A 26,098-nucleotide genomic window follows, 5' to 3' on the forward strand; every position below is an offset into this window, starting at 1 on the left:
GGAGAAGGTATGGTCATACAGAACAATGTTCATTAAATGTGTGTGGCTCGACGGGCACAATAATGTGATGATGATAGTGGCTAACATTCAGGTCTTGCAGAATACAAGAACCTTATGCTGAAGGCGAAATATTCACTAGATAGCTTTACCTTGTCCATACACACATTATTTACAAGAGTGGCGGGTTACAGCAAACATGGATGCCAATCGCAAAGCCAGTAGCGACATCTTGTGACACTTAATTGTCATACTACAAGTGAAACTATTTTTGTTGTTACATAGGTGTTTATGTCTAATTAACATATAAAAAATTACTGTTTGTCATAAATTGCACAGCTGCTGAAACTCTACACCAGCAGATAAGTAAAACATGGTTACTACATAAAAACTCTGCGTCCCCTATAAGTTAACTCTGCATCTAGATGGTGCCACTAACCTGAAGTGTTTCATTTCTTTCTCACGTTTCTTTTATTTTAGCTCATTTTTGCTTTTTTTGCATATTATTTTGTTCTCATTTGACCTGAGTATATTGCTCACCTGTTACTAAGGGTACAGCCACAAGTTCAGTTCAGCTTAAGTTTATGCTTCCGGTTAGAAGGTCTGTCATGCTTGCTGCCACTTCGTCGCCTCACAGAAGGTGAATTAAAGTTAACTCGTGCCCTGGTCCTACCATGGTGAAAAAACTCGCGCAAGACACGGACATGCATGGCTTGGACTCTGTGGAGGACGCCAGTTTCTCGCTATGTTCTGGCTTGGTGCGGCTCGGCTCGCAAAACACAATGCGAGCCGAGCCGCACCAACTCCTTACCGTCTAGCATGCCATACGGGAAGTCTTTCCATACAGTAATACAGAGTTTTAGCTTGTTCAGTATTCAGGTAAACACAGGCGAACTGGGCATTGGAGCAGAAGGGCGTAGGCGTAAACATTAGCGGCCTGCATAGTGCAGCCGCTCCACACCGCTTCACAAGCACGGTTTGTAACAGAACTTGTTGGCCCACTACTGTGGTCTGTTCGTCATTCTTGACCGCCTCAGCAATGTTGCGTATGTAACCTCATGTCTCACAAGTACTGGTCGCTGCTCGAGCAAGACGCCCTTGACTCGCGTCATGCTTTACCACCATCAATCCTCTGATTGACTTGCCCAGTGGGCATCGTATGAGAAGGGGGAGTGAAACGTGCCAACAAAATATAGAAGAGGAGGACGAAGTTGCACTGTACTGTGAGCATCTCTGTAGATGGCCTGACTCATGGCCGATGCCTCAGAGTGGGTTGTACCATTTCACTAGGGAACAAGAACATGATGGTTTTCGTTGAGCTATCATACCCCACCTCGCAAATTAATGCGATCCATCGTCACAATATACCGGGCAAGTTTAGAAATGTCAACAGGTTCCACCAAGTGCTTGCACGAGGTTCGGTTTGTGAAATTTTGTAGTAGAATCGTTACATTATTCTAGCCCTGGTTTTACGTATTGTGCACTCTAATGTTTGTTGGTTCCTCTAATTTATTCTTTTTTTCGTAATAAGTTTAATGCGTCTTCACTTGTTTGTGCGCCATATATATGTTTTATTTAAGGGATAAAGCCTTCTACTGCATCTGCCCTTGTTTATGTGACCTTGAGTGTGACCATATGACACCTGCATATAATTTCTTATCAATAGTTTTGAGCAAAGTTTATCCAGCAAAGAAGCCCGGTGCTCTAACCACTTGGCCACAGATGCATGCTTAAACAGGCAGTATAAAACGTGTATGAATTTGCCTTGTGCATATAATTGAGCAGCACTTTGAGATTCTTGGCGCATCGGGATAGAACTTACGAGATGCATTCGTTATCGTACTGTGGCCATTGTGGCACATTTCTACAGGGTACTTTCACTTGTAAAAGAACCAACCTAGCAACTGGTTTCATTTGTGTTCTGATAGCACAATGGAAAGGCCACGCATAGTTAGGACTTCCGAAGAGCAGTGTAAACACAATGAGCGGCGACGGGAACAGCAAAGTCAATATGCACAACGGCGTGGTGCTCGGGCTAAGTGGAACTCGGCGATTCCTGCTCAAAGGAAGTTGCGCACGGTTAGGACGCTTGAAGAGCAGCGCAAATACGATGAGTGACGAAAGTAATCGGCAACGTCAGTATGCACAACAGCATTGTGCCCATTTCAAGGTTATGTCGCATTGGTCTATCAGATCAAGTGGTAACCACAGCTTCGCTGGCCAACCACCTTGAAAGCGTGGATTGAAGCTCATTTTTTTTTTGCAAGCTTGCACTATGGCATTTCACAGTTGCATGAATATTGTGGGCAGCTTAGATTGTACATACTGCATTTATTTCTAGAAAAATCTTCAAAAAATGACCCCTGCACTGTTACATTGCACTCAATTGCACCCACATTCAAACGAGCTATCTATTGCATTTATAAATCTAGTTGTATTCATGGCTGTTTGAGAAAGCCATAGCCTATGACAAGCACAACCGAGCAGTCGCCAGTCAATGGCATGCTGAAATGGTATTTATGCAGGCATATCTGGTTGCCATAGGCTGTAGGCTATTTTCCCCTGCAGGTATTACTACTTACCAGTGAGATATTGCATCAAAATGAGTATGGGACACAGTGGTACGGGACAAAGAAAACCGAAATCGAAACTATTCACCAGGGCAGCTGGCAGCCTAACGGGCATAAACATCAATAATGACATCGTTTTCTTTATTATTATGCTTTTATCGATGCTCCATGGACGAGACGGAACATGACAGAGGGGGCGAAGAAAAATATGACGGTGGCGGTAAGTTAATTTACGTTCTGTGACCTGCTTCAGATGTCTGACAGCACGTTGCTTTCACAGTCATGCGCTCTAGGCGTGCTTAATTCATGTGTGAGCGCTGTGCAAGTCCAGCACGCACAGTGACAGCGAGCCTACACCGCTGTCAGTGTTCTTGTCACCACGGTTTGATTTGCTTCTTAGCAGATGATGATGTATTCGCCCAGTGATGAAAGCAGGCAGGGAAAATGAACAGCGAAAGCTGAAGCCGTCGCTGATTGGGAGCGCTTTGTCGGCTCCAACGAAGACAGTTTCTGCAGTCACTTCCCGTGTTGCACACACGCGTTCGTGGTCGTGTGTTTTGTGTGTTTGGGAATGCGGTTGTGCTAAGCATTGTTTCCGAACGCTGCAGTATTCTTCATAGTTTACTGAGCTAACGTGAAGTTGCGTCGGTATTGTTTTTTTATGCTGAATTTCGCACCCGGCGAGCTGCTTGCCCTGGACACTGTGCGGTAGCAAATCGTCGCGCGAGTCGTGAGAAGTACAGCCCGTTTCACATGGTGTAGCTCTGCACGTGCGATGTTGCATGGAGAATGAGGACGCATGGTCAAACGCGGAAAAGCTCTGGCGCCTTGGCTGGTGATGACGAACGGCATGCGCGTTATCAGCGCGACATAGCATTCTCGAAACGAAAGTAGCGAGCGCTGAATTTTCAAGAAAGGAAATGAAAGCAAAGCAGATGATGATTATCGTTGTGGGACAAGGTAAGCCCCAAAGGGTGTAAACGTTAAGACTGTGGGGAGCGCCACAAAAATGAGCTCCCACTTGTGTGACAGGCATCTTCAAAGGCCACTGACTGCCGGAAGCTTGTGCAGCTGCATGATAATGCGTGGAGCTGAGGTGAAAAAATGCATGTGCCAGACATGCAGCTTATCGGAAAAGAGAGAGAGAGAGAGAGGTACAAACAAAACGAAGGTGAACCATTCATACCCCCGCTGTGGTTGCTTAAAGGTTATGGTATTGGGCTGCTATAAGCAAAGTCGTAGGGTCGAATCCCGGCCACGGCGGCTGCATTTGATGGGGCGAAGACACCCTTGTACTTCAATTTATATGCACGTTGAAGAACCACAGGTGGTCCAAATTACCGCAGTCCCCCACTACGGCGTGCCTCGTAATCAGATTGTGGTTCTAGCTTGTAAAAACCTCATAATTATTTTTTTTAGCCATTCATTGCTGGCACTTGCCAGAAAGAGATAAAACAATCACGAGACACGATTTGTGTCGTTCAAAGCTTTTGAAAAGAACGTGGTCATTTCGTGCATGCTGCAGAGTATAAGAGTTCTCTCGTCACATGGTTGGGAGAAGGCTGTTCAAATTGATGGACTAAAGTGCAGATAGTTTCGAAAGAATGTAATGTCTTCGATAACTGGAAAATCGTCAATCATCTTGACAGGAAGCTAAAAGAGTCAGAGATAACGAAACAAGATAGAATTGTGATATACCCAGGAGGTTACTGTAAAATGAAGAAGTCGGGTAACAGGCGTAGTGTGCAAGTTGCATTTGCTGTCCTCGAGAAACTGAATGCATGTTAAACATAAGGAAGTAGGCATGCATGCAAACGCAGAGCCAGAACAGGCCTTGCAGCATATGCGCAAAGTTTGTTGACGACTACAAGGAAATTGTGCACAGCAGCTCACTGTGCCACAGTAGATACTGTGTCGGACAGATAGAGAGGTGTACAAATACAAGAATGAGAATTGCATTGCAGTAACTGGAAAAATTTGCAACCCAGGAAATACGTGTGTTTGCCGGTGTTCCTGCACCTTGAAGTTTGGGGAATGCACACTTGTAGAACATGGAAATTGGTTTTCGTTGAGGCTTTCATATTGGCCCTTGCATGCGAGGTTGAGTGTGTAAGAGCACCTTCTCTTGTAGTACCAGCAAAAGAAATTTATCTTACGTTCTTTGTTTAAAATTTATCTTATCTTAAATTTATTTCAGATAAGATAATCTATTTATCTTAAATTTAGTTTGTTTTAAATGTATCTTATTTATCATATGTTTGTTCCTGAATTTATAGATGGTGGTAAAAATGGGATATGACAATGTAATATGTATGTTGGACTTTTGGGGATGGACTCAACTTTTGTGCGTGTTCCTTTGAACTCTCTGTGCTAGCTTGCCCTCTTTTTACCACCTCTGTGTATAAATGCACCACCGTTTTTCTCTTAGGAAAAAAAAATAATTTGTTCATGCTTTGTGTGCATCACTCTAGACTTCCCTCATTGTGTTTTGTGTCTTAAACCTGTAATGCCCAACGTATCATTTACACCATACTGAGCTTCATACCTCAAAATAAGCATGGGAAATCTGATGCATCGCTTATAGTAAGTAGTGTGTTATGATACACTGAAATGGAGTTCTCGGTTGTGGATAGCTCAGCAAACCAACGACTAATTAATTACTATTATAACAGAGTTCTCACTCAAATAACATTTCAACATTTTTATTGTTGCTTTTGCATAGGTGAGATGAGCATCTGCAATGAGCAGATGCTCATTCATACCTGCCCACCAGTATTTTTGTAGGCCACGTACGCGCTCCCCCTTGTGCATGCGCACTAATCGGCAGTCACTCGTGTTCCTACCCATACTCACCAATGTTCACTTGCATTCATAGTGACTTCCATTCACACTTGCCTATACCCACCTATGCTTGTGCTTGTGTCCACTCACTGGCACCCACTCGCTGACCTACTCACGTCCATTCAAACTTGCGAACAGTTATGTTAGTATTCACGCCCACTCATATTAAAACTTGCGTTTGTGCTAACGTTAATCGGCACTCCTGTTCATACTCTGTCTGCTCAAACTCATCGGCAGTCACTCCCATTTATATGCACTCCCACACGCCTTTTTCATCGCGCACTATCACTCTATCTCTCGTCCTTGTGATGAATATGGAGTGAATATGAGCCAGCGAACTCGTGACTATGCCAAGCTATGTGTTTTTGTACGAATGTACTCGTTATGGCCAGAAATGAAGGTGAACAAGTCGTCCTAATTTTTCTTGATGTGGAGCTGTGTTTAGGCATTACAGGGTTAAAACAGTGCACCAGAACTTCAACAGCATGTCAGCAGTGACTTAAGTATGTGCAGGCACCAAAAGATGGGCTGCTAATGTTATGCCATTATTATTATTATTATTTGGTTTGAATGCATATACACACTTGAAAGAAAGGAAAGCAAGGAGCAAGCTGGCAACTGCCACTGGAAAGGGCACAACGTATATGCCTACTCTTGAGGGAGGAGGAGACAAGACAGGAGGGGAAGAATGAAAGAGAACAGAAAAAAAGCAAGATGACACATCTGTGACCAAAGTACAAACAATAACAAAAAGGCAGAGTATGGCTGGTAACTGGCAAGCCATGCTAATAAAACAATGTTAGCAATGGAAAAAATAATGTCCAAGGTCTCGTCACTCAAAAATTAAGAAAGATTAGGTTCAAACGGAAAGCCATGTTGGTTTCTTCTGGACTATTGAAGATGGGAGGCGTGTTGAACTTGTTCCTGTTGAGACACACTACCCCTTTGGTGCATGTGTTCGAGTGTTGTACGTACACCACAGGCCAAGGAGATGGTAGTCCCTCACCAGTGACGTGCACTGTGCAATGGAGATGGAGATTCCAGTGGAGAATTGAGGATTTAGGAGTGGAGCAGTGAAAGAACGTACAGTAGCAGTGTTCATCACTTGCCACGGTGTCTCGCTTGCCATGGCATTCTGCTGCTGAGCCCAAGGCCGTGGATTTGATCCCCGGCAGCGGTGGACGCATTTCGATAGAGGTGGAATGCAAAAATGAGTTTGCCGTGCTTTGTGTGCATGTTAAAGAAACCCAGTGGGTCAGTCACTTTTAATGAAGAGCCTCTCAGTACGGTGTTTCTCATATCCTGCTGTGCAGCTCCGGGATGTTAAACATACCAATTTAATTTAATGCTATTGCGAGGCTTATGAAAGCGACACTACTGTGCAAGGTAGATCATATCAGCGCCAGGGACATGCAGCCCTACATTGGCCAGTTGCAAGAGCACAATGAGAGTGAGAGCAATGAAGCTGTAAAAGAGGTGTTTGGGTGAGCACGTAGGGCATGCATTTCTTGGTGTGCAGAGGTCATCAAAGTTTTTCTATTTAGATTTGAAATGCTTCTTGGAAGTAGTTTGAGTTGAAGTTGACAATGAAAAAAGAATAGGATTTAAATTTCCCACAGGAAAGCGAGTATGTGACAGTAAGTTTGGAGGATATCTCGTGTTACAAAGATGCGCGATGGTTATCAATCCATCAACAATCGAAACTTTATTGGACACCATAATTGCAGGTGCCTTCTACTGTGGATGCGCCCTTCAAACAGCTGCTTCTAATCAATGAAAATGAGCACTAGAATGAAAATTTTCCTGTATTTCACTTTTCAAGAAGTGCCAAGTTCGGTAGTTTCCTCAAGGCAGACGCATTGTTTTAACATTTTTTGAAGAAAATTGCATTGATAGATTCGTAAAAAAGCTGCTAATTCTTATGAAGCTTTCTGTGCACAATGTGGGAACAGAACCATGGTAAATGATGCACCCCAGGATTTTGAGCATTTGTTTGCAACCCTTCTTCTGCTGGCATACTGGGGTTTCAGTGCCACCCCACCACAATGATGCGGTGATGTGATATATTACCACGTGCTGCCATGGCATTGTAGTGTGAAAACATCAGTAGAATCAGAGTACCTGTGCAATTCCACATCAAAAAACGTGGTCCCTGAACTAGGCTATCAAGTTTCCATAAAACTGTTACCGTATTAAAGAACAACACTGAAAAAAAAAATTTGAAGCTGTGACACTATGGACAAACCACAAAACGTGACATGACGCCTTGGCAAAGAAAAAATATTTGGCCAGCGTCCTAAGAAAGGATTACGTAAATCTATCTTGACGTTCACCACGTCATGGCATGCACATAGCTGCTCCATGGGAAGGCTCATGCTAGCCGTGGAATCCAGAACGCTGCCTTGGCTCCAGCAAAGCTGATTGAGTGCAGTGTGATGGTGTGTCCACTTGGCTTTGTCTCTTTTAAAACCAAACGCACTTCACATCTCTGGAGGCCTTCTAATTCTCCATGTGCAGGCCTTCAATAAATGGACGGCACAAGAATGCCAGTTCCAACAGTGATCATGCAAATGTGTCTAGTGCAACTGTGTGATTGCTATCGCAGTAAAAAAGATGAACTCTGCTGGTGTGAGTTTCCTTGCCAGTAAACTAGCAATAGATGTGGTCAAATTTTCGAAAGTTTGCGAAGATTGTGATTCAAAATGATGAACAGCAAAGAATACGCCCTTGGTGTTGTCCACCTTTGAGGCCTGTACTATGCCTGTTCGTTCACAAACATTCAGGTTGTCTGTGCAGAATTACGTGAGGCATCAGTCCGAGGGTGGGAGTGCCTGAAAGTAACTAAAGTGTTTTAAATATTGCTACTTACACTTTCCGGTTCCGTGACTTCAAACAGCAACCCTAAATCAGTTTAGAGTGACAAAGTAATGTTCCAAAACTGTCTTAATTCATTTTAAAGAAAAAGTATTAATTATTGCTGCAAGAAATGGCACACAAACTTATAATTTTTAAATTTTGGACACGAACCACAGCGCTGCTACAAGAGCAACATTATGGGTTTCACTGTATATTCTTCTATTTGAGCAGGTCTGGTCAGGAAAGTATAAGCTTGCTAGGTTGAGTTCTTGGCCTCTTTAGCATGCAGCATTGTCGTTTTTACTGATAAACGATTAGCTTGACCCAAGTAGCACTATCAAAGTCTATGACACCGCGGTGAGTTCATGGTGCTGTCACCACCCATCTTGAATTTTTACATCTTTTTCTTGTTTACCAAGCCTGCTCTAATAGTAAGAGTTTGCTTTACTATTCGAGAAACATAATTTAAAGATACAGCCTAACTGAATATTCTTTACTCTTTATGCTCCTAAGATATGACCCATGTAGATATGTTGAGACTTCTATAAAGAATGCAGAAATGATACTAGAAACAAGAGCAAAGAAAAAAACAAAATTTTGTTTGCCCTCTGATCATTGTACTGAATCACCACAATTTTACAAACATTTAGTGCGGATTTATAAGATGTTAAAAATAATAAATGAACAATTCAACTTTGAGCTGCGGTGCATTCCTTAGCAGCATGGATGGCCTCATGCTTGCCATAGTTACCATTGTGTTTAAGAAACCTTAAATTGTCCATGCCAGGGAAAGAGATTCCAGTTATTTTCGCATACACCCTCGTACGAAAACCTGTGGTACATGCAGATCAGCTGCAACTTTTGCTCTTTTGCAGATGCTGACCAGAGTAATGACGACAGAACACGCATGTCAGAGCGCATGCACGTGGAGGCCAGCTCTGCGGTCGACAGTTTTAACACTGCTTCACCAACTGCACCCTCCTGTAAGTAATTCAAGCCACAGAAGTTGAGTGAAAACGCTGTACACCATCATGGAATGGTCGTGGTGCTTCAACTAACAGAGAACTCTATGCTTATTAACATCTTAACTTGCATCTAGGAAAGAAAAGCGTAAACAGCTGCTGCCGAGTATGAGGTCGTACATTTGATTCTGAGCCTTTAACTGCTAGGTAAAGATTAACTGCTATGAATCAATATTGGTATGACACAATTGGTGTGACATAGGGTGACACCAACTTTAGAATGGTGGCATTGGTGGCATGAAACCTAAGTTGCATACATATCCCTACCCGAGGTTTTAGGCGCACATCTATCCAGATAGATATGCGGGTGCCTGCAAGTTCTGTAATGAGCCCAGGAAGTTCATGCACATCATTTGGAAATGCACGAAACTACCATTTCTGCAGGGTAGTTTGAACACTGTGAAGCAATGGGAGGCACCGATGTGCTGCTCTGACTGACTCATCCAAAAGGTGGTGGTGGCCTGGGCTGCGGAGGCCACTGGCTAGTCTGGGGTCTTCTGGTCGTCTAAGTCAGCAGTCACTTCTGCAATTCTTTTTGACCAGTAAAGCTTTTATCATCGTCGTCATCACGGCAAGCAAAAGCAGAGCTTTCTGATATGGGTTAGGGTAAATGATTTATTGCAATCGGCTCTAACAAGATCACTTACAGTGTGACAATGTTGTTCTAGCATAGAAGTGGTTAGCAACCTGCTGAATGATGAGTATGTTAGTTAACCTTTTAGTGCCTAAACAGAGTTCGATCACATCAAGGCAAACTAGGACAATTGGTTCACCATTATTTCTGGCTATCGAGAGTACCTTTGCACACAAAACAATGAAATCTTATTGAAATGTTAAAACCTGTTAATTATGTAGTAATTAATTAGACATTGGTTTCCAGAACTACCCACAACTGAAAGCTCGCTCCGGCATATCAAAAACCCTAATATTGACTATGTGTTAAGTTCTCAGTCCTGAAATAAAGACTTTAAGGTATCAAACTCAGCACGGCATATATATGACGTGTTGGGTATTGCAGTGTTAAAGGGCCCCTCACCAGGCCTCATAGCAAATTTTGGTTATGCGCTGGAAGTTGTTACGTGCCATCTAAGGAGTGTTCTGCCACTGCAATTTTTCAATATAGTTCCTTAATATCAAAGATAGAAATAGTCGAAATGCCATGAACCCATGGTTTCAGTGGGCGAGCATCACTGCCAACATAGACACTCTCTCCACTTGTCTCGTCTAGCCTCTGCAAGCGAAATTTCTACCCTGCGTTCTTCCATACTGGAGCAGGAGGATCTTGTGACGAAGGCGTCACGGACCATGCCTTCTATTTTTTTTTTCTCATGCATTTTTGCCAAGTGGTGCACTTCTGGTGACAAGTCTAGCACGTGAGCTTGCACACTCTGCACAAGAACACCTGATTAGCAGTATAAGTCAGTGCCACAATCACGAGCACTGAGGCAGAGAGCATGATCGCAGTGCTGGAACTTAGTAGAAAATGACACAGTTCATACTACGTGTGTGCGAATGTACGATGTGGGAACGAGCAGGTGAAACGGAAGCACATCGCTCTTGCTACGGTACAAAGTAAGACAAAAACAGGCAGACTTTTGCTTTCAATGTTTTATTATTTCTCTAAACTTTAATTCGTCTAGTGAAACAACTGAATAAACAGATAACTGCTGTTGCCTGGCATAATTCTTGAAGTCATGTGTCACTGTGGGGTGATGTCACAACACTGCCATGTACGTAGGTGCACTTGTGCGATTGATGTTGACTCTCTGACTGGGAGAGCGGTGCCCGCGAGGAGTAGGGCAAATGGTGTATGATATGGAATGTAAGCACTTTCTGTGGCACGTAGAGGTGTGATAGTTACCGGACATGATAGTTAGTGCGCATTGTATGCATTGGCAAATGGTGTATGATATGGAATGTAAGCACTTCCTGCGGCTCATAGAGGCATAATACTTAGCAGACATGATCGGTAGTGTGCATTGCATGCACTGCGCTTGTCAGCTCAAAATGGCCAGACCTGGTGAGGGGCACTTTGAGGGTTCAGTTCTATAGTTATGCCTTCAAAGTAGCCTTCAGTTTTGGTTTCTCAACTCTCGTCACGTGCTATCAACATTTCCTGGGGTTATCACTGTTTGCCAGTTTTCGTGAACACTTAAAGTCAAGTCACTTGGAAGATCGAGATGTGTAAAGCATATTTTGCATTATATTAAACAAACTAACTTTGTATGAATAACTAACTGCATTGGTGGTAAGCTTTCCGGTGAACTGCAAAAACTGATTTTATTCAAAGCTGATTTTGGTTCATTTAATGAATCAAGTACAAACTATAGATTTGTTCTTTCTGTAGTTCTAGAATGACTGCAATCAGAATGAAAATAAAGGAAATTAAGGTTTGTTAAGATCAAGGCCTATATCCACTGGAGAAAATGACGTGTTGAATATTGTATCCTTTTCTTCATCACATCAGGAAGTTCGAATAGAGGTACTTTGTACTAGCTTTAAAACACTGGAATGTTTTACTATCATTATCGCCTCTTGAATTCCGTTCATATATCGGGAACCACTGATATTTCACTGTTTATGGTACTTACCACTCCTATGATAGCCCTTTGGGGCTGCAATGTGTTGAAATAAATAAATATATACAGTCATATCTCGTCATAACGAAATGGGATATAACAGAGTAGTAGATATAATGGAGTAAGTGAAATTCCTCTCAAAATACTCACGGAGGCTCATATTGTAGTGCATGCAATAATGGATATAACGAAGTAATTCTGGCTCTCCCTTCAACTTCGTTATAACAGAGTTTTTCAGTAGTACCATATTTACTTGAATCTAACGCATACTTTTTTTCCGATAAAACAGGTCCAAAATTGCATGTGCGTTAGAATCGAGTACGACCCTAAATCTTCATTACCATTTCGCCATCGACATTTCAAAATGGTCGTCTCGTATGCACTTCGAGCCTAGACGGCGTAGCTTTCTCCATGTGCTGTATATGAGCTTAGGCAATGCTTCCTTTGGCTTAGGTTAGTGCACTGTCCGTCTTCCCGTTTTCTGCGTTTGCTCTATCAGCATGGAAGTGCCAACTGCAAAGACATGTCGAGTTCATCACGATGCGGCAATTAAAAGGAAAGCTATCATGTATGCGGAGACGGACGGAAATGGGGCCCCATCACGGGCGTTCGGAGTTCCCGAAACTTTTGTGTGGGACTGGCGTAAACAGGAGAGGCGTTCTACACCGGCGGCTGCTACTTATGGCGTGGCCACGCGACCGCTATCTTGAAAGCGATCTGGGGCGGAGACAAGAGTCTATGCATCTAGGCACACCGCGCTGGGTTCTTGTCGCTTAGCTTGTGTCAACGCGAGAGGCTGCACAAAGGTCAATTCCCTCGCACCAGTATTTAAAGTGTTTCCGCGGTCATTGAATGAGACATGTTTATGCTTGTGTGTGTGTGGCACCATGCTTGCTAATTTAGTTAGTAAGCGAATGTTTAAAAGTTTATACGGCTGATAAAACTACTATCCTTACTTTTCGTATACCTGTCTACTAATTTGCTATCATAATCAATGCTTCACCTTTTGTGCGTAACTGTGACTTTTTTTATTTATTGCAACTTTTGTGCATTGGGAGTAAATCTGTTTTTCCAGATGAGAGAAAGTTGTATTTCTGGATGAAAGAGGGAGGTGCACGGTACTGTAAATGACTTTTCTTTGTTTAGGTAATGGCAAACGGGTGTGCGTTACAATTGAGGGTGTTTCTTCTTTCCCTTTTTTTTTGGACATGCAAAACGGGCGTGCATTATAATCGAGGATCGAGTAAAACGGTACATTGTAGGTATATGTATTTAAGTATAATGTTATGATCTCTCAGTGTACTCTCCCCCCTTACACAAAGCCTCTAATGGCCTGTAAGGTATCTTTAAATAAATAAATAAACAAACATGTCATGGCAGAGCCAAGGTGGGACCATTGAATGCTTGAACGAAGATAACCCGTTTCTTGGTTCATAACCCCCTTTTGCAGTGTGTAATGTGAAATATGTGCTAAGAGTGTGAGAGTTGATGTTGTAATGGAATAAAAAGCCAGCCTCATGTGAAAGAAAAGGATTCCATTGCATATGCTATGCAGCTTGCAAATGTGTGCTCTCCTGTAGGTCCTGCCCCAATTAACGGGGACATTGGGCTCTTCTCACCAAAGCGGGAGCCTGAGGAGATCATCTGTGCGGTTGACTGCTCGGACGGCTTTTTTCCAACCCATATTGGTGAGTACGTTAGTTATTGATACATTTACATCACTATTTCCAGGGTTTGGAACATTGTGTGAGGTGTGTGTGTGTGTGTGGGTGGGGGGGGGTTACAGAAGAATGGTACATAGCAAAGTGCTTAATGTAGGGAGAGGTACACAAATTTAGTTATTGCCCACTTGAAGGGGCCCTCTAACACTTTTCAAGCCACCGTCTTTCTGTTGGAGGTTGCATAGATTGATGGTATTTTGAAATTTATCAGCTGGATAACTTGTACTGCGTATCCCTATTGCTGCCATTCTTGTTGCATTAATCTCTCAAACCATGAATCTTTGCAGCTCGCTACCAAGACACAGTAGCTTCAAAAGTGTTTGAGGGCCCCTATTATTAAAGGGACCAAAAACTAACTTCTGTGGTACCCACTTTTCTTTAGTACAATGGAAAGCTTATCGGTTATGGTGTTCAAGCTTGCAGTGGTATTGCGTAAAACACGGGAATATTTTTCGTCAGAATTTTTTCAATCTGCAGTTGTAATTGGGATCATGTATTCGTCTGCTGGAAACAGTGACAGGTGAGCGCAACACCGATCACACGCCTGCGTTGGTAAGAAGGAGTAGGATACACCAGCAGGGCTATTAGTGTAGTGCTGGTGCCCATTTATGGTACAACTAGTTGATGGCATTTTGTATCTCGTAATGAGACCGTGGAACTTGGTGTACTAACTCGCAAACTTGTGTGTGTACAGAAGCACTCAAGTGTGCTGCCATGCAGTGAGGGATGTCTCTACTCAATTCTGCTACTCGTCCCAGTCAATGCCACAGAGGCAGCTCCGCTCGTTAGCTTGACCTTCTTTTTAGTTTTTAATGTGCATAGAATGAAGTGCAAATGTCTATGTAATATAAAGACGGTGATATGGTCCACTTAATAACGGGCAAATTACGTACAGTAACCCGATTGCATATGTCTTAAGTACCAAGTGTCACCAACACTTTGTGCCACGTGCTGTTTTTTATGAGTTTCCGTGCCTATTTAATGTTATAGTTACTGGGAACCATAGTGCTTAGGTGATGAGGACAAGAAAGAACAAGGACGAGCGCATGTCTGTCACCCATCCTAGTCGTTCTATCTTGTCCACGTCGCATGTGTGCTGTGGTCCCAACAACCGTATCAAACCAACTAGCCCAAAAGTCTTTAATATAATTGCTACTTACATGGCGAATGGCTTGGTAGATTCTATCACTATAAATCATTGCCTTTTCATTTCTACCAACACTTCACGACATGTTAAGGGCAGTTGTCGGTCACTTTAATGGTTAGTGCATGCTTAATTGCATTGCACTTGCAATTGCACTTGCAATTGCATGCAATTACAGCCAATTGAGTTGAGCATGGCAGTGTGTCTGTTTGGCTTCATTGCTCCTGCAGCCAAGCACCGGCTTTGGAGACCTTCTGACTCTCTATGTGCAAGTTGCGCATGCGCATTGATATGGCGCTAGCACAACGGTGACTGTGCTTTTTCACACTACTCTTGCTTGTATTCTGTGCCCCTGCTCGGCTGTGGGCATGGCGCTGACAATCAGTACTCGCTTAACAAGCTGCAGACCCAGCCTTGATTCCTTGTGGGGGCTAGATTTTCTTCATTCTTTTTATGCGGTCATCATATTGAGGCCACAAAGGCATACCAAATGTGTAGGGCAGCCAAAGAAATGCTCTCACATTTCGAATGGAGATGGGGTCATGATGTAAATATCATGTGGGCCTATGGTTCTGACAAGAAAGCAGACAGGGAAGTTATGGTACTTGCAGATGCTGGTCAAGGCATTGGGTGAAACCCTCTGCTGTGGGGAGGGTCGCTGGCCTCCTCGCATTTTTTTTGTCTTGCAACATTGCATTTGCTTATATCTATGTCATTACTAAACACTTCTATAAAATTCCTGAGGTAAAATGCTTTCTGGACTTTACCTGAGAACATCAAGTGTACAACCTTATTTTCTCAATGGAGCCTGCTATGGATTAAGGCCACTTATTCTATTCCTGGCCCCAGTGCGCCAGGGAAATGGTAATGTCTTTGTGCTGAGATTGGGGTTGAAATTAATCTGGAGCATATATTAGGCCAAGATCTTCTCCTTGGGGGACAAAACAATACAATATTGTCACCTGACATTCACTTTTCAACACTGGCCCACTGCCTACACCAATGCATCTATGCGGAAGGAAGATGTAATGCGATATTGTCGGGGAAATTTCGCAGTTAAAGACAGTTAAAAATATTGCTCTGTGTCTAGTAGAGTGCTGTCTTGTAAAAAAGCATGTATTCAGTTTCTGCAAAACAGTAAATGAGTAGATCCTTGCGTGAAACAGATCACCACAAACGTAATGTACATATAGAGAGGACAGCCCTGTTTGTGTGTATGTTTGTTCCTTTTGCGGTCGCCTGCTTCGCACAAGAATTTACTTGTTTGCTACCACGTGCCAACTAGCCCAGCAACATGCTATTTTTAAGTGTCTGCAAGTTTGTTTGCATTTGTTGGTGCAGACCCAAGTGAAGGTGATGTTGGGCCCTACTCTCCCAAGTGTGAGCTGGATGCACTGGGCTGTGGAGCCGACGGCTCCTACGTCTCTTCACTGGTTGGCCCTTCTCGTAAGTACCTGCTTGATCCAAGCCACAAAAGCATCACAGCAAAGCATAAGATGTGTCCTCCTGGCTTGTTAGTCAACTTGGCGGCAGCAGAAAATGTATTCAGAGTGTGGCTGCTTCTCATGATGAGGCCTGTGGGAAGATGTGACTGTTCTTAAATACTGTATTGACTCATGTAAGGCCTGCTTTGTGCAAGTAATGTAAGGCCTGCCCCACCTTCAAGTCTGAAAACCTGGAAACAAAGTTGGAAGGTAATTCAACGTCTAGTTGAAGTTGTTGAAAGACAGTGTCTTCGTGAGTGAGTGGGGGGGAGAATGGGGTATATGAACCGTGTAATTTATTGTGAGAGCTGCGCTGGAACAACAACGTTTGGTCGACATCAACTAGAAGTTAAATTGCCTTTCAGATTTTTTCCATCAGTTGTCATCACCATTGGCATCATCGTCATCATAGCCATCAGACTCATCACAAACCCAGCAGCCCCAGTGGCATGTATATATTTAGACGACATGGCACTATCTTCAGGATCGACCCATCAAAGAGAGGCTAGAACCAGGTTAGAGACAGACATGCTGGTAGGAGAAAGTGGTGGCAACTTGCAAGTAAGACGTTGTCTTCAAAAAGTTTCACCAAGTAGAGCGACGAATGGGGCTAGTTGGTGCATGTTCATGGTTGTGTTGTGCTGAGTTTTAACACTGATAAAAGGAACGACTATGACAAGGAAGGACAAAGTGGAAACTACCAACCCTTTAATCCTGTCAGTGAACACATTTATTTGCGTGGTGATAGGAAGGAAATGTAAGAAGTGGCAAGATCATAACATATGAAGACGCGGTAGGCCAAAACAACAAATCTACCTCCACTCGTCGAGCTCTTTCTCTGCTTCGGTGTGATAGAGGGAGTGCTTACGCACCTGTCTTTTTCCTTTGTAATTGCAAGAGCTGCCCTGATTTCTCCTTCCATTTTTGTTTTTGCTAACAGGGGCGTACATTTGCATTGTTTACAGTGTGCCACCAAGTTACTGGGCGCTGTAAGTAGCTGGCATGTATTTGTGATCCCGCCATCTGTCATTTAGACAACGTTTGGTTTGCCCAATTTACACCTCTAAAATGTGCCCCATGCACATGAATTAGAAGGATTGTGCAAGAGGCTGAATGCAGAAGCCAAGGAAAAAAGCATAAATGTCTGTCTGATCAAGCATGTGAACATGTACAGGCGCCGACAAAAGTGGTATACTCCACGCAGATTGCTGCTGCAGCGGCGTTGCTCGGCATTTTGGCGAGCTGAAGCATGAAACATTGACACGAGTCAAGCGACATGCCTGCAGATAATAAAGGGCACCCATTGGCTGTCTCGATCCCAGATGCTGCCTGTAGATGGCGTTGCGATGCAGTTTGGCATTGTTCCAGTTCCCATTGCGTGGAGTATACCACTTTTTTTGGTGCCTGTACATCGAATGCGCGGGCTCTGTGGTTAACCGCATCCTGCTAACATGCAGAAAGATGTTTTGCCCGACCAAGTCTTTGCATATCATGATCCTGCCACTTCCTACATTCTATTCCTATCACTTTGCATATAGACATGTACACTGAGAGTACTGGAGAGTTGGTAGTTTGCACTTTGTTCTCCCTTGACGTAGTCATCCATTTTTTTCGGCATGAAAATTCAGCAAAACACAAGATCCATGTTTGGGGCCTTTTGAAATCTTATTGGTATGCCATTGCAATTGCAGAGGTCATGCATGTTTGCTGGTTAATTTCCTCGAGCTGCTACTGGATAGCGCGAGTTAGTATGTATGCCGACGATGACCAACAAATGTTGGATTGGGATCACGCAGATTGCATGGCATAAACCATGTAAATCTAGCATGCTTCAACGGTTTTCACTGTGCCAAGACGCGCTTTTAGCAGGCATAGCTGCATTGTGCTTTTGAGCACATTCCCCAGTGTAGGGTAGCAAATCGGAGACTAATATCTGGTTAACCTCCCTGACTTTCCTCTTCATCTCTCTCTCTCTCTCCCTCTGGGGCACATTAAGAGAGTGTTGCTTCAAAAAGTGTGCAGGTGGATTCTGAACGCATTGCTAGTGATTTCATTTGAGACTTTCTTTAAGAGCGTTAAAGTGATGGGAATGTCAAACAGTAATAGATGGCATGGAGGACGATCAGCTTTGGGAGAGCGCAAATGAGGTGAGCTTGTCAAACGATGACAGCAGCAGAAGTGACGATGATGGCTGAATAAAAGCAGTCTCTGAGTACATTTTGAGGATTCGATGAATAACCATTGGGCAGCTTTGTGTAAGGCTTGCACTCTGGGAAAAAAAAAAAAACTTTTACAAAAGTTCAGGCCCATAGAATTGCATGGAACCTGCAGGCTATGTGGTATTTATTTATTTATTTGTTTATTTATTTATTATACTTTACTTACTCGAGTCTAAACCGACCTCTGAAAGTTCGAAAAAATAAAAGAACAAAAAACGCACCTTGAATGTAGGCCGAAAAAAAAAAGCGAGGACAGCGTTCACAAAATGAAAGCAGCATTTATTGAATGTGAACATGCCGACCTCATTCTACGTTGCTTTCTTCCTTGTCGCTGTCATCCCCTCATTGCTGCCAACACACACAAAAAGCGTTTCCTATTGCCCCCTCCAACAACAGACATTTTTCTCACTGATGTAATAGTTTGCTTGCGCCTTGTCCGTCGTACATGATCCTCTTTTAGTCCGCGTCTTCGTAGCGCTCTTTTCTTCAAGTATGCAAAACCAACTCGCCCACATCAAGCTTCTGCTGCGTCAATTCACCTTGCGCTGCTGTCCACAGTAGTTTGTGTCGCCACAATGCTGTCATTTATACTGGTCAAATAAAGTTTCATAACATTGGTAATGACACTGGGCTGCGTGGAGATGAGCAAGTGGCACAAGGCTTCCGCATACTTAGAAAACTCCCAGAGGTATTCCTGCATGAGTTTTTTTTTTATTGGTTTCATAAAATAAATATTGAACAAAATATGAAAACAATAATTGCTACGGTTTGTTCTACACTTTGTAGCTTCCAGTTGCTTACATTCGCAGAGTATGTGCAGATGCGCAGTACAACAGTGTGCTTGGGCTCTAGAGCTTTGGCTGTGATGTCACAAAAAGTTGTCACCTGGTATAGCTTCAGCACCAATGCTAGAATCTATGTGAAGTGAAGCTTTATTGAGGAAGCGAGAGAGAGGAGAATATACTGAGGAAATGCTGTCTCACCGGGCGTGTTACTCTGCTCAGGGGGAAAGGGAAGATGAGAAAAATAATGGCTTAAGGAGTAATGATGAGGACAGGCAGTAGGATGTGATTGTATAAATGTAGGTGTTCGAAGGGCTCATTCACAGCCTTAAATCTAGGGCTGTGGCAACCAAATATTCTGAGAGGGCCCTAATGGCTCACTTCATTGATATGTCCGGTCAGTGACCCAGTCACACTTTTTACCTGAACAACCTGTCGTTAATTAGTGCTAACGATGAGATCAATGCCTGCCGTTCAGAGTGATAGTGCGGACAAGCAAGAGGTACATGTGCTCCAGTGTATCAGGTAATTTGCAGGCATCGCAGCCTGGCGAGTCTGCTTGTCAGATGCAGTACAAATATTGTTGCGTTGGCACAACCCGTAGTCCACCTGTCGATGCAGTGTGCTGAAAGCTGTACTAACGATGCTGCTACTTCCAAAATCATGGTAAGATGGTCTGTATATACAAATCTGGTAGCGTAGCTGAGGCACAAGTGAAGGAAATGCTGGGAGAAGCTCCAGAAAAGATGGCCAACCTGAACTACTGTCGCAATTAATAAACAGCACCGCTTCTAGACTCAGTGCATGCTACACGGAAAGCTTTGCTTGAATATGTTGAGTGCTGCTCGCAGGAAAGCCTAACTGTTGAGCATGAGAGCGGTAATTTGCCCAAAAATGGTGTTGACTAACAATGACTTCACAACAACAAAAAACTCATAGGTGTGGCAAAATGTCATTGAACATATTACATTGCAGACTTGTTGCATGTTGTGGATTGATAACGCAGCTTCTTTTATTGTCGTACCAGTTGTGTTACTGTTGCTTCTTGCAGGTAACGCCACGATGACTGGACCGAATTTGTCCGGTTTCGTGAACTGTTGGTGGGACCCATCTGGGGCTAACAGTGCGTTGCATTTTTGCTTGTTTCACTTGACCTCATTTGCTGTTTACATGTGCATTGCATTTTTGCTTATTTCACTTGGCCTCATTTGCTGTTTACCTTTGTAATGAAGCCGGTACAGGCCTCAAAACTGTTAATAGCTATTACAAGAAAGTGTGTTTTTCTTAACAGTTGCTACGTCTGGATGCCGTGCTTATGAACTCTTCTAAGCCCAGACAATTCATTCCTTGAAACAAGACAATAATAGTGCATAGAAGAAACTAGCACTAGTGGAGATGGACTTTATTAACAAGTCTGAGGTTTGCAATATGTGCTAACCTCATTTTGAATCTAAAACCTGTGCAACATAGAAACTGAAGGAAATTAGAGAAGGATATAAGTGGAAAGCCTCCCAACTCAGATTTGCTCAAAAGTGAAGTCGTAAAGCGCTCCCTAGTTTTTTATATGGCACAGAATGTAAAATGCATTGGGCATTAGTATATGTGGTTTCAAGGGATAGCTCTTCTAGTGTTCATGGTAGATGTTAGTGGTTTAATTTTTTATTTCGAAACAGTAGCTGTAACTTGTGAGATGGCAGTGTGGAATGTCTTGGCAGATGTACGTTTGCAGAGTGACAGTAAGGGCCAACAACATGACTCTGAATAATCATCCATACCTGTAAAATAGAATGCACACATCAGACATTAACATTAATCTGTCTTCCAAGCCTTTGAACAGTTTTTGATTATGAGAGACATAATAGCTGTGTTGTTACTTTTTTGTCTCTCTGCAATTATGCATATTGTAAATTGAAGTGGGTTGTAGTTAAAATTTGTGATATGTTTTGTGTTAGTTATTGTTATGCTGCAACATATTGATGACATTGTTAGAATTCTAGTTATAATCAGAAAACGTCATTTGTAAATCATGTACATGCTATTCTGCAACTGCGTTTGCTTGATTTACCGAGGGGAGGCTTGGCCATTTGTCAGATGTTGCAAAACACTTTTAGTTCAATCGATTTGCGATCTATTCTGTGAAGTGAAATAAAATTGACGCTGTTATTATTGTAGATGACCTTAAGTTTTCACATTGACAGTTTTAAAAGCCTTTGCCGTTTTTCTCTATTCAAGCATAGAAGAGGCTAAATTTTTAATTTTGGCGAGATACTCTGGGTAGCCCTAAATTGGCTTACTCTTGTGGAGCATCTATGCAGTGTTTCTTCATGTCTGTTTGCACAGTCGAGCAGCCTTAGTCTCTTAATAAAGGTTTTCTGCTGGTTCATACGATTTACGTATCGCTGCTAGAGCGCTCTAGAGTGATCAGCTGGACATGCCAATACTAGCCCTATGCCTAGAAACATCCCATCTCCACTCTAATTTACGAGCTATTGGCACTTTTGTGGAAACTGGAGCTTCCTCAACCAACCTGCATATGGTGTGCATCGAATGTGTAGTTACACAGCCATAGCTTGTGCGGTGGCCGAGAAGACGGTGATAAAATCTCTGAGCAAGGCTCGAGCACCGGTGCCATATGTAGAGCCCATCACCACCGACTCCACTGGCTGAGCCTGGCCAGACGCCCTTGTCAGAAACGTCAGGAACTGCACGTGCTTCATAATGAATAGCATTACCTCGAAATGTGTTCCTCTGGTGCCCAATGTGGAATGTGTGGTATGACTGTAGCGCTGCCATGTAGAGTAAAAAAAAAAAGGTAGCTGTCATGAATGTTATTGCAATCATTGTATAGTGAAGCACTGTGGAGACATAACTCACGCCATTGTAATGTGACCCATAAATTGTTGGATTGTTAGTCTCTTGAATGTATAGTCTACTCTATATACTCTACTAAAGGTCCAGCGGAGCAAATTTTCTTACGTTTCTAAACATGGCCGTGCTTCTGTGACAAGCTAGAGTAGTGGATATGCAGTGTGTGCAGTATGAAGTGCGTGATTGTTGACATCATGACGCCTGCGTGCTCACGCTTTTAACAGGATCACAGCTTGCCTTGTTGTAATTAGTTCAATTTGAAACCCAGCGGCTAAATTTTTTTCAAGTGCACTTTCACCTCCTAGCTTTCGCCATAGCCAATTGTTCGCTTGACCTTTGCCATGCTTATCTCCGAGCATCCCGTTTACATTAAAGCTGCCTGCTATTTCTGTCTCCTCTTGAACAACTCAAAGCCCTGAGCATCATGAGATGCATCATGAGATGCTTGCCTAATGCACTGTACTAGAAAGAAAAAAGAGCGGTCCTGGAAATGAAACCAGTGTTATTGTCAAAGTTAAAACCATGCAAACAATCCAGTGAACATCAAGCATGTACACTTTTTTCATGTTCCTAAGCTTTTCTGTGTGACCAGTCGGTGTGATAAACATAGCGACATGAAATGGCATTTCTGATGCACGCTAGCAAGTTTAGTGTACAATATAAAGGTTTGTGGGATCGCAAAGTGTAGGATCCCGACACAGAATACCTACATATACTGGTTTATTTATTTAGAAAATAATTCATGTAAAATTCAATACAGCGGAGTCTTTAGGAAGCAGTAGCCTCGTGAGCCACACAGCAAGTCTGGTTGAATGGTCTTGGGGCGAGTAGTGGCTTTTTCATGGCACGTAGCCTGCTTATAGCTTTTGCTGTTATCGAGGTCGGCAACATGCGCAGGCATGGAAGGTGTGTCTCGCTGAACGAAGCGATGACGAGGCAAAGTCTTCGGCAGAGCCACATGCGCGGTTGTGGCAATTGTGCATGCCCACTTGTTCATAGGAGCGGCGGAACTGTGTGTTAGGTACGACAGCTGTGTGCTAGTTCATTTACGCATGCACACATCCTTGTCGGCCAACTCTCCCGATTTGTCCAGGAGTCCCCCGAATTCCGACCAACTCTTCCAGTTGTCCGGATGCGCCCTTAAGTCACGCTCAAAAACTGTCCCTAACTGACTGCAAATAATAATAATAATAATAAAAAACAAATTAACTATTCATAAAATAATAATTATTAGAAAAATCTATCATGAAGCCACAACTGCATCATTGGCCTCATGCCAAGGGTACATTTAAATCCAAGTCCTTTTGTGCACAGCCAGTGTAGACCACACTTAGTTCATATTGAAACATGCGTTGAGGAGTACATGTGGAGCAAAGGTCGAATATATCTTGCCTAACGACCGGTTCGTTTAAGTAAGCTTTGCCATAACACAGCAGTGGTATGCGGTGAAGCATAGTAAAAGTTCAAATGGGTCACTTTCATCGGACATATGGTATGTGTTCCTTAATTATACACATGCGCACACCATCTCCCATCACACTATGATCACTGAGATGACCAGTAACTTCACTGTCAAGCCATTCGAATTCGCTGGCAGCCATTCAAATTTTTTTCTGACGTTGGTGCGAGCCGGAAAAAAGAAAAGTGAACATGATTTTTTTTTTACAATTCCTTTTTCCCCTCCCCTGCCTCAGTTGGCAAATCTCCCAACTTTCAAGGTTACTGGGTTGGCAGATATTAATATTAAAATTGGCTGTTTATGGGATTATGAATCCAAATGACACCAAGAAACCATCACTCTTTTGTGTTCACCTTTGCGTAGATGGGAAGAGGTGAGGGTGTGTCTCCACCTCCACCCCAGCCGTGCTTGGAGGTAACTTTGGAGGTAATCTCCAACGGGAGCAGTCTGGGGAGTCGAGATGGCTGGTGGTTGCATGTTCGTTGTCTTCGTGTGCGCTTGGTGCTGGGGGTCGCATAATCTGATGTTTTGGAGATGTGTTGAAGGGAGGTGCAGCAGGAGCGTTTGCTCCTTTCAGTTTGTGCTCTTCATCATGTTGGTGTTGTGACAGCAGGCGTTTGTGTTCACCGAATGAGATCGGTTCATGTTTGCCTGTGCACGCATGAGACCATGCTCGCTAATTTAATTAGTAGGCAAATATTTACTGCAATTATACGGCCGATAAAACTGAGCCTTACTTTGTGCTGTCGTGTAATACTTTGCTATTGCAATAAAGACTGCGACTTATCACTTTTGACGACATCGAACACAGTGCGAAGAGGGTGAAGATGTGGAAATGCATGTGGTGCACTAGGGAGGGCTGTACAACTGGTGGTAATGGTACGTTCGATGGTGGTGCTGCTACCGTGATTTACTGCGCCTCCTTTAGGTGCTGCACACTTTCTATGGGGCATTGCAGATCAAACAGGATGCCATGTTTACACCCTGCTGACCATTGAGTCCCTAAAGAGTGCAGTGCCCCCTTTTTGTATTTTGGCAATATACAATAAACAAAAAAGTGCAGTTTATTGTAGAAGCGACAATGGAATGGTGCAACAGTGGTGTGTCTTGCTGCTTTGTTGTAGCTTCAACTGTTGAAGATGGCTCCATCATGTATTTTCACGGTAAATCTGCATGGTTCTGGCTCACAAGAGCTGCCAAGTGTTTGTGTGGTCTCCGAGTGCTCAATAACTTGAAAACATTATTACCCCAGAGTGCTACTGTAAAACACACACACACACACACACACACAGGTATAGACGGTTGGAGGTTGCAATTTGTTGTTTACACATTTCTGTTATGGCAAAAAGGTAACAAAGTTCTATACAGTCTCTGAAACAATATAATTTTCGGTCTAGGTAACTTTAACACTGCTATGTTTTACAGGGAACATGCCCACGACAGGACAGTTTCCAGGTAATGCCACGGGACTGGATTCACCGGGTTCTCTGCGTTGCTGGTGGGATCCAACCATCATTAATAGTGCGTTGCATTGCCATTTCATTTTAATGCATGAGGATTTCTTGGCGAGCTTTGAAGCCCTGTCATGCGAAAAGTGTAGTGCATTGTATCTGCACAAGAACGCATAATTTGCAAAGACGTTTAATCATTATGATCGTTTAAATGTAGAGGATTGGAAGCTTTTGAGCTATAAGAAACAATTTAAAGCAAAAAAGTAAAATAAAAATTCGTAGAAAATGCATGGCGAAGTTTATAGTAGGGGCGGGCCAACTGAAATTTGGGGATGGGACAATATGAGTTTGGGGATGGGCCAAGTTGAAATATGGGGTGGGCAAACTTAAATTAGGGAGTGGGGCTTGGGAATTTGGACATGGGCCAAATTAAATTTGGTTGTGGGCCAACTTGGGAAGGCCATGGGTAGACATGCATAATCTAGGGAAAGCAAGTAAGCAAAACTAAGCAAAAACGAAGCCACAGCGAGCCAAACAATGCTTGTGCATTAGTAGACAATTCTCCGAATTTCTGTAGCTTTTTAATTGAAAGGATTTGCTGCGAGACACACAAACATTGTGAGGAGAGAGTGTACAACTGTACTATACTGCCAGATCATTTTTTTTTACATACTGCAGCCGTATTTGTGGCTAAGGCAGGGAAACTTCGAAAAATATGATGGATACCTTAAGATAGAACAACCAATACGTGCAATTAATTGACAGTGTCATGCTGCTGTGGAACTGGTCATTAAAGGTGGTATGAAGTCTGATTTAGAGAGAGAGAGAAATTTTTTGAACATGCACCCTCTCTGGGACTCGGCAACTGACTTAGGTGTACGAATCAAAATTAGGTCGATGTTGCCCTAGCAGACTGCGCCAGTGTTTTGCCAGGAAATTTTCATAAAGCTTTCAGGGAAAAGCTGGAAATATCTGGGAACTTAAATATGCCGAATTAGTAAGGACTACGAAACTTGCTATGAATATTTACTGTGGTTGATATCGCAGTTCTGTCACATAGCTAGGTGACTTGAAGAGATGGACACTATTTGCAAGGCAAAACGCA

The 26,098-nt window shown here is 43.0% G+C and overlaps 1 protein-coding gene across 2 annotated transcripts in view; it reads left to right on the plus strand.

Annotated features, from left to right (window-relative positions):
* The first annotated feature begins 2,688 nt into the window (after positions 1–2,688).
* Positions 2,689–26,098, plus strand: part of LOC126546274 (uncharacterized) — a 46,879-nt gene continuing 23,469 nt past the window's right edge. The window contains exons 1-6 of one of the 2 annotated variants that reach the window (XM_050194428.3): positions 2,689–2,787; positions 9,140–9,247; positions 13,446–13,553; positions 16,072–16,176; positions 20,267–20,338; positions 24,968–25,063. In XM_050194428.3, the coding sequence (XP_050050385.2) occupies positions 2,694–2,787; positions 9,140–9,247; positions 13,446–13,553; positions 16,072–16,176; positions 20,267–20,338; positions 24,968–25,063 (583 nt within the window). In that variant the 5' untranslated portion in view covers positions 2,689–2,693. Of the gene's footprint in view, positions 2,788–5,804; positions 6,606–9,139; positions 9,248–13,445; positions 13,554–16,071; positions 16,177–20,266; positions 20,339–24,967; positions 25,064–26,098 lie in introns of those variants that run through there. The other variant, XM_055062199.2, reaches the window with a different exon arrangement.

Source organism: Dermacentor andersoni, chromosome 10 (genome assembly GCF_023375885.2).
Source record: "Dermacentor andersoni chromosome 10, qqDerAnde1_hic_scaffold, whole genome shotgun sequence".
NCBI classification, from domain to species: domain Eukaryota; kingdom Metazoa; phylum Arthropoda; class Arachnida; order Ixodida; family Ixodidae; genus Dermacentor; species Dermacentor andersoni.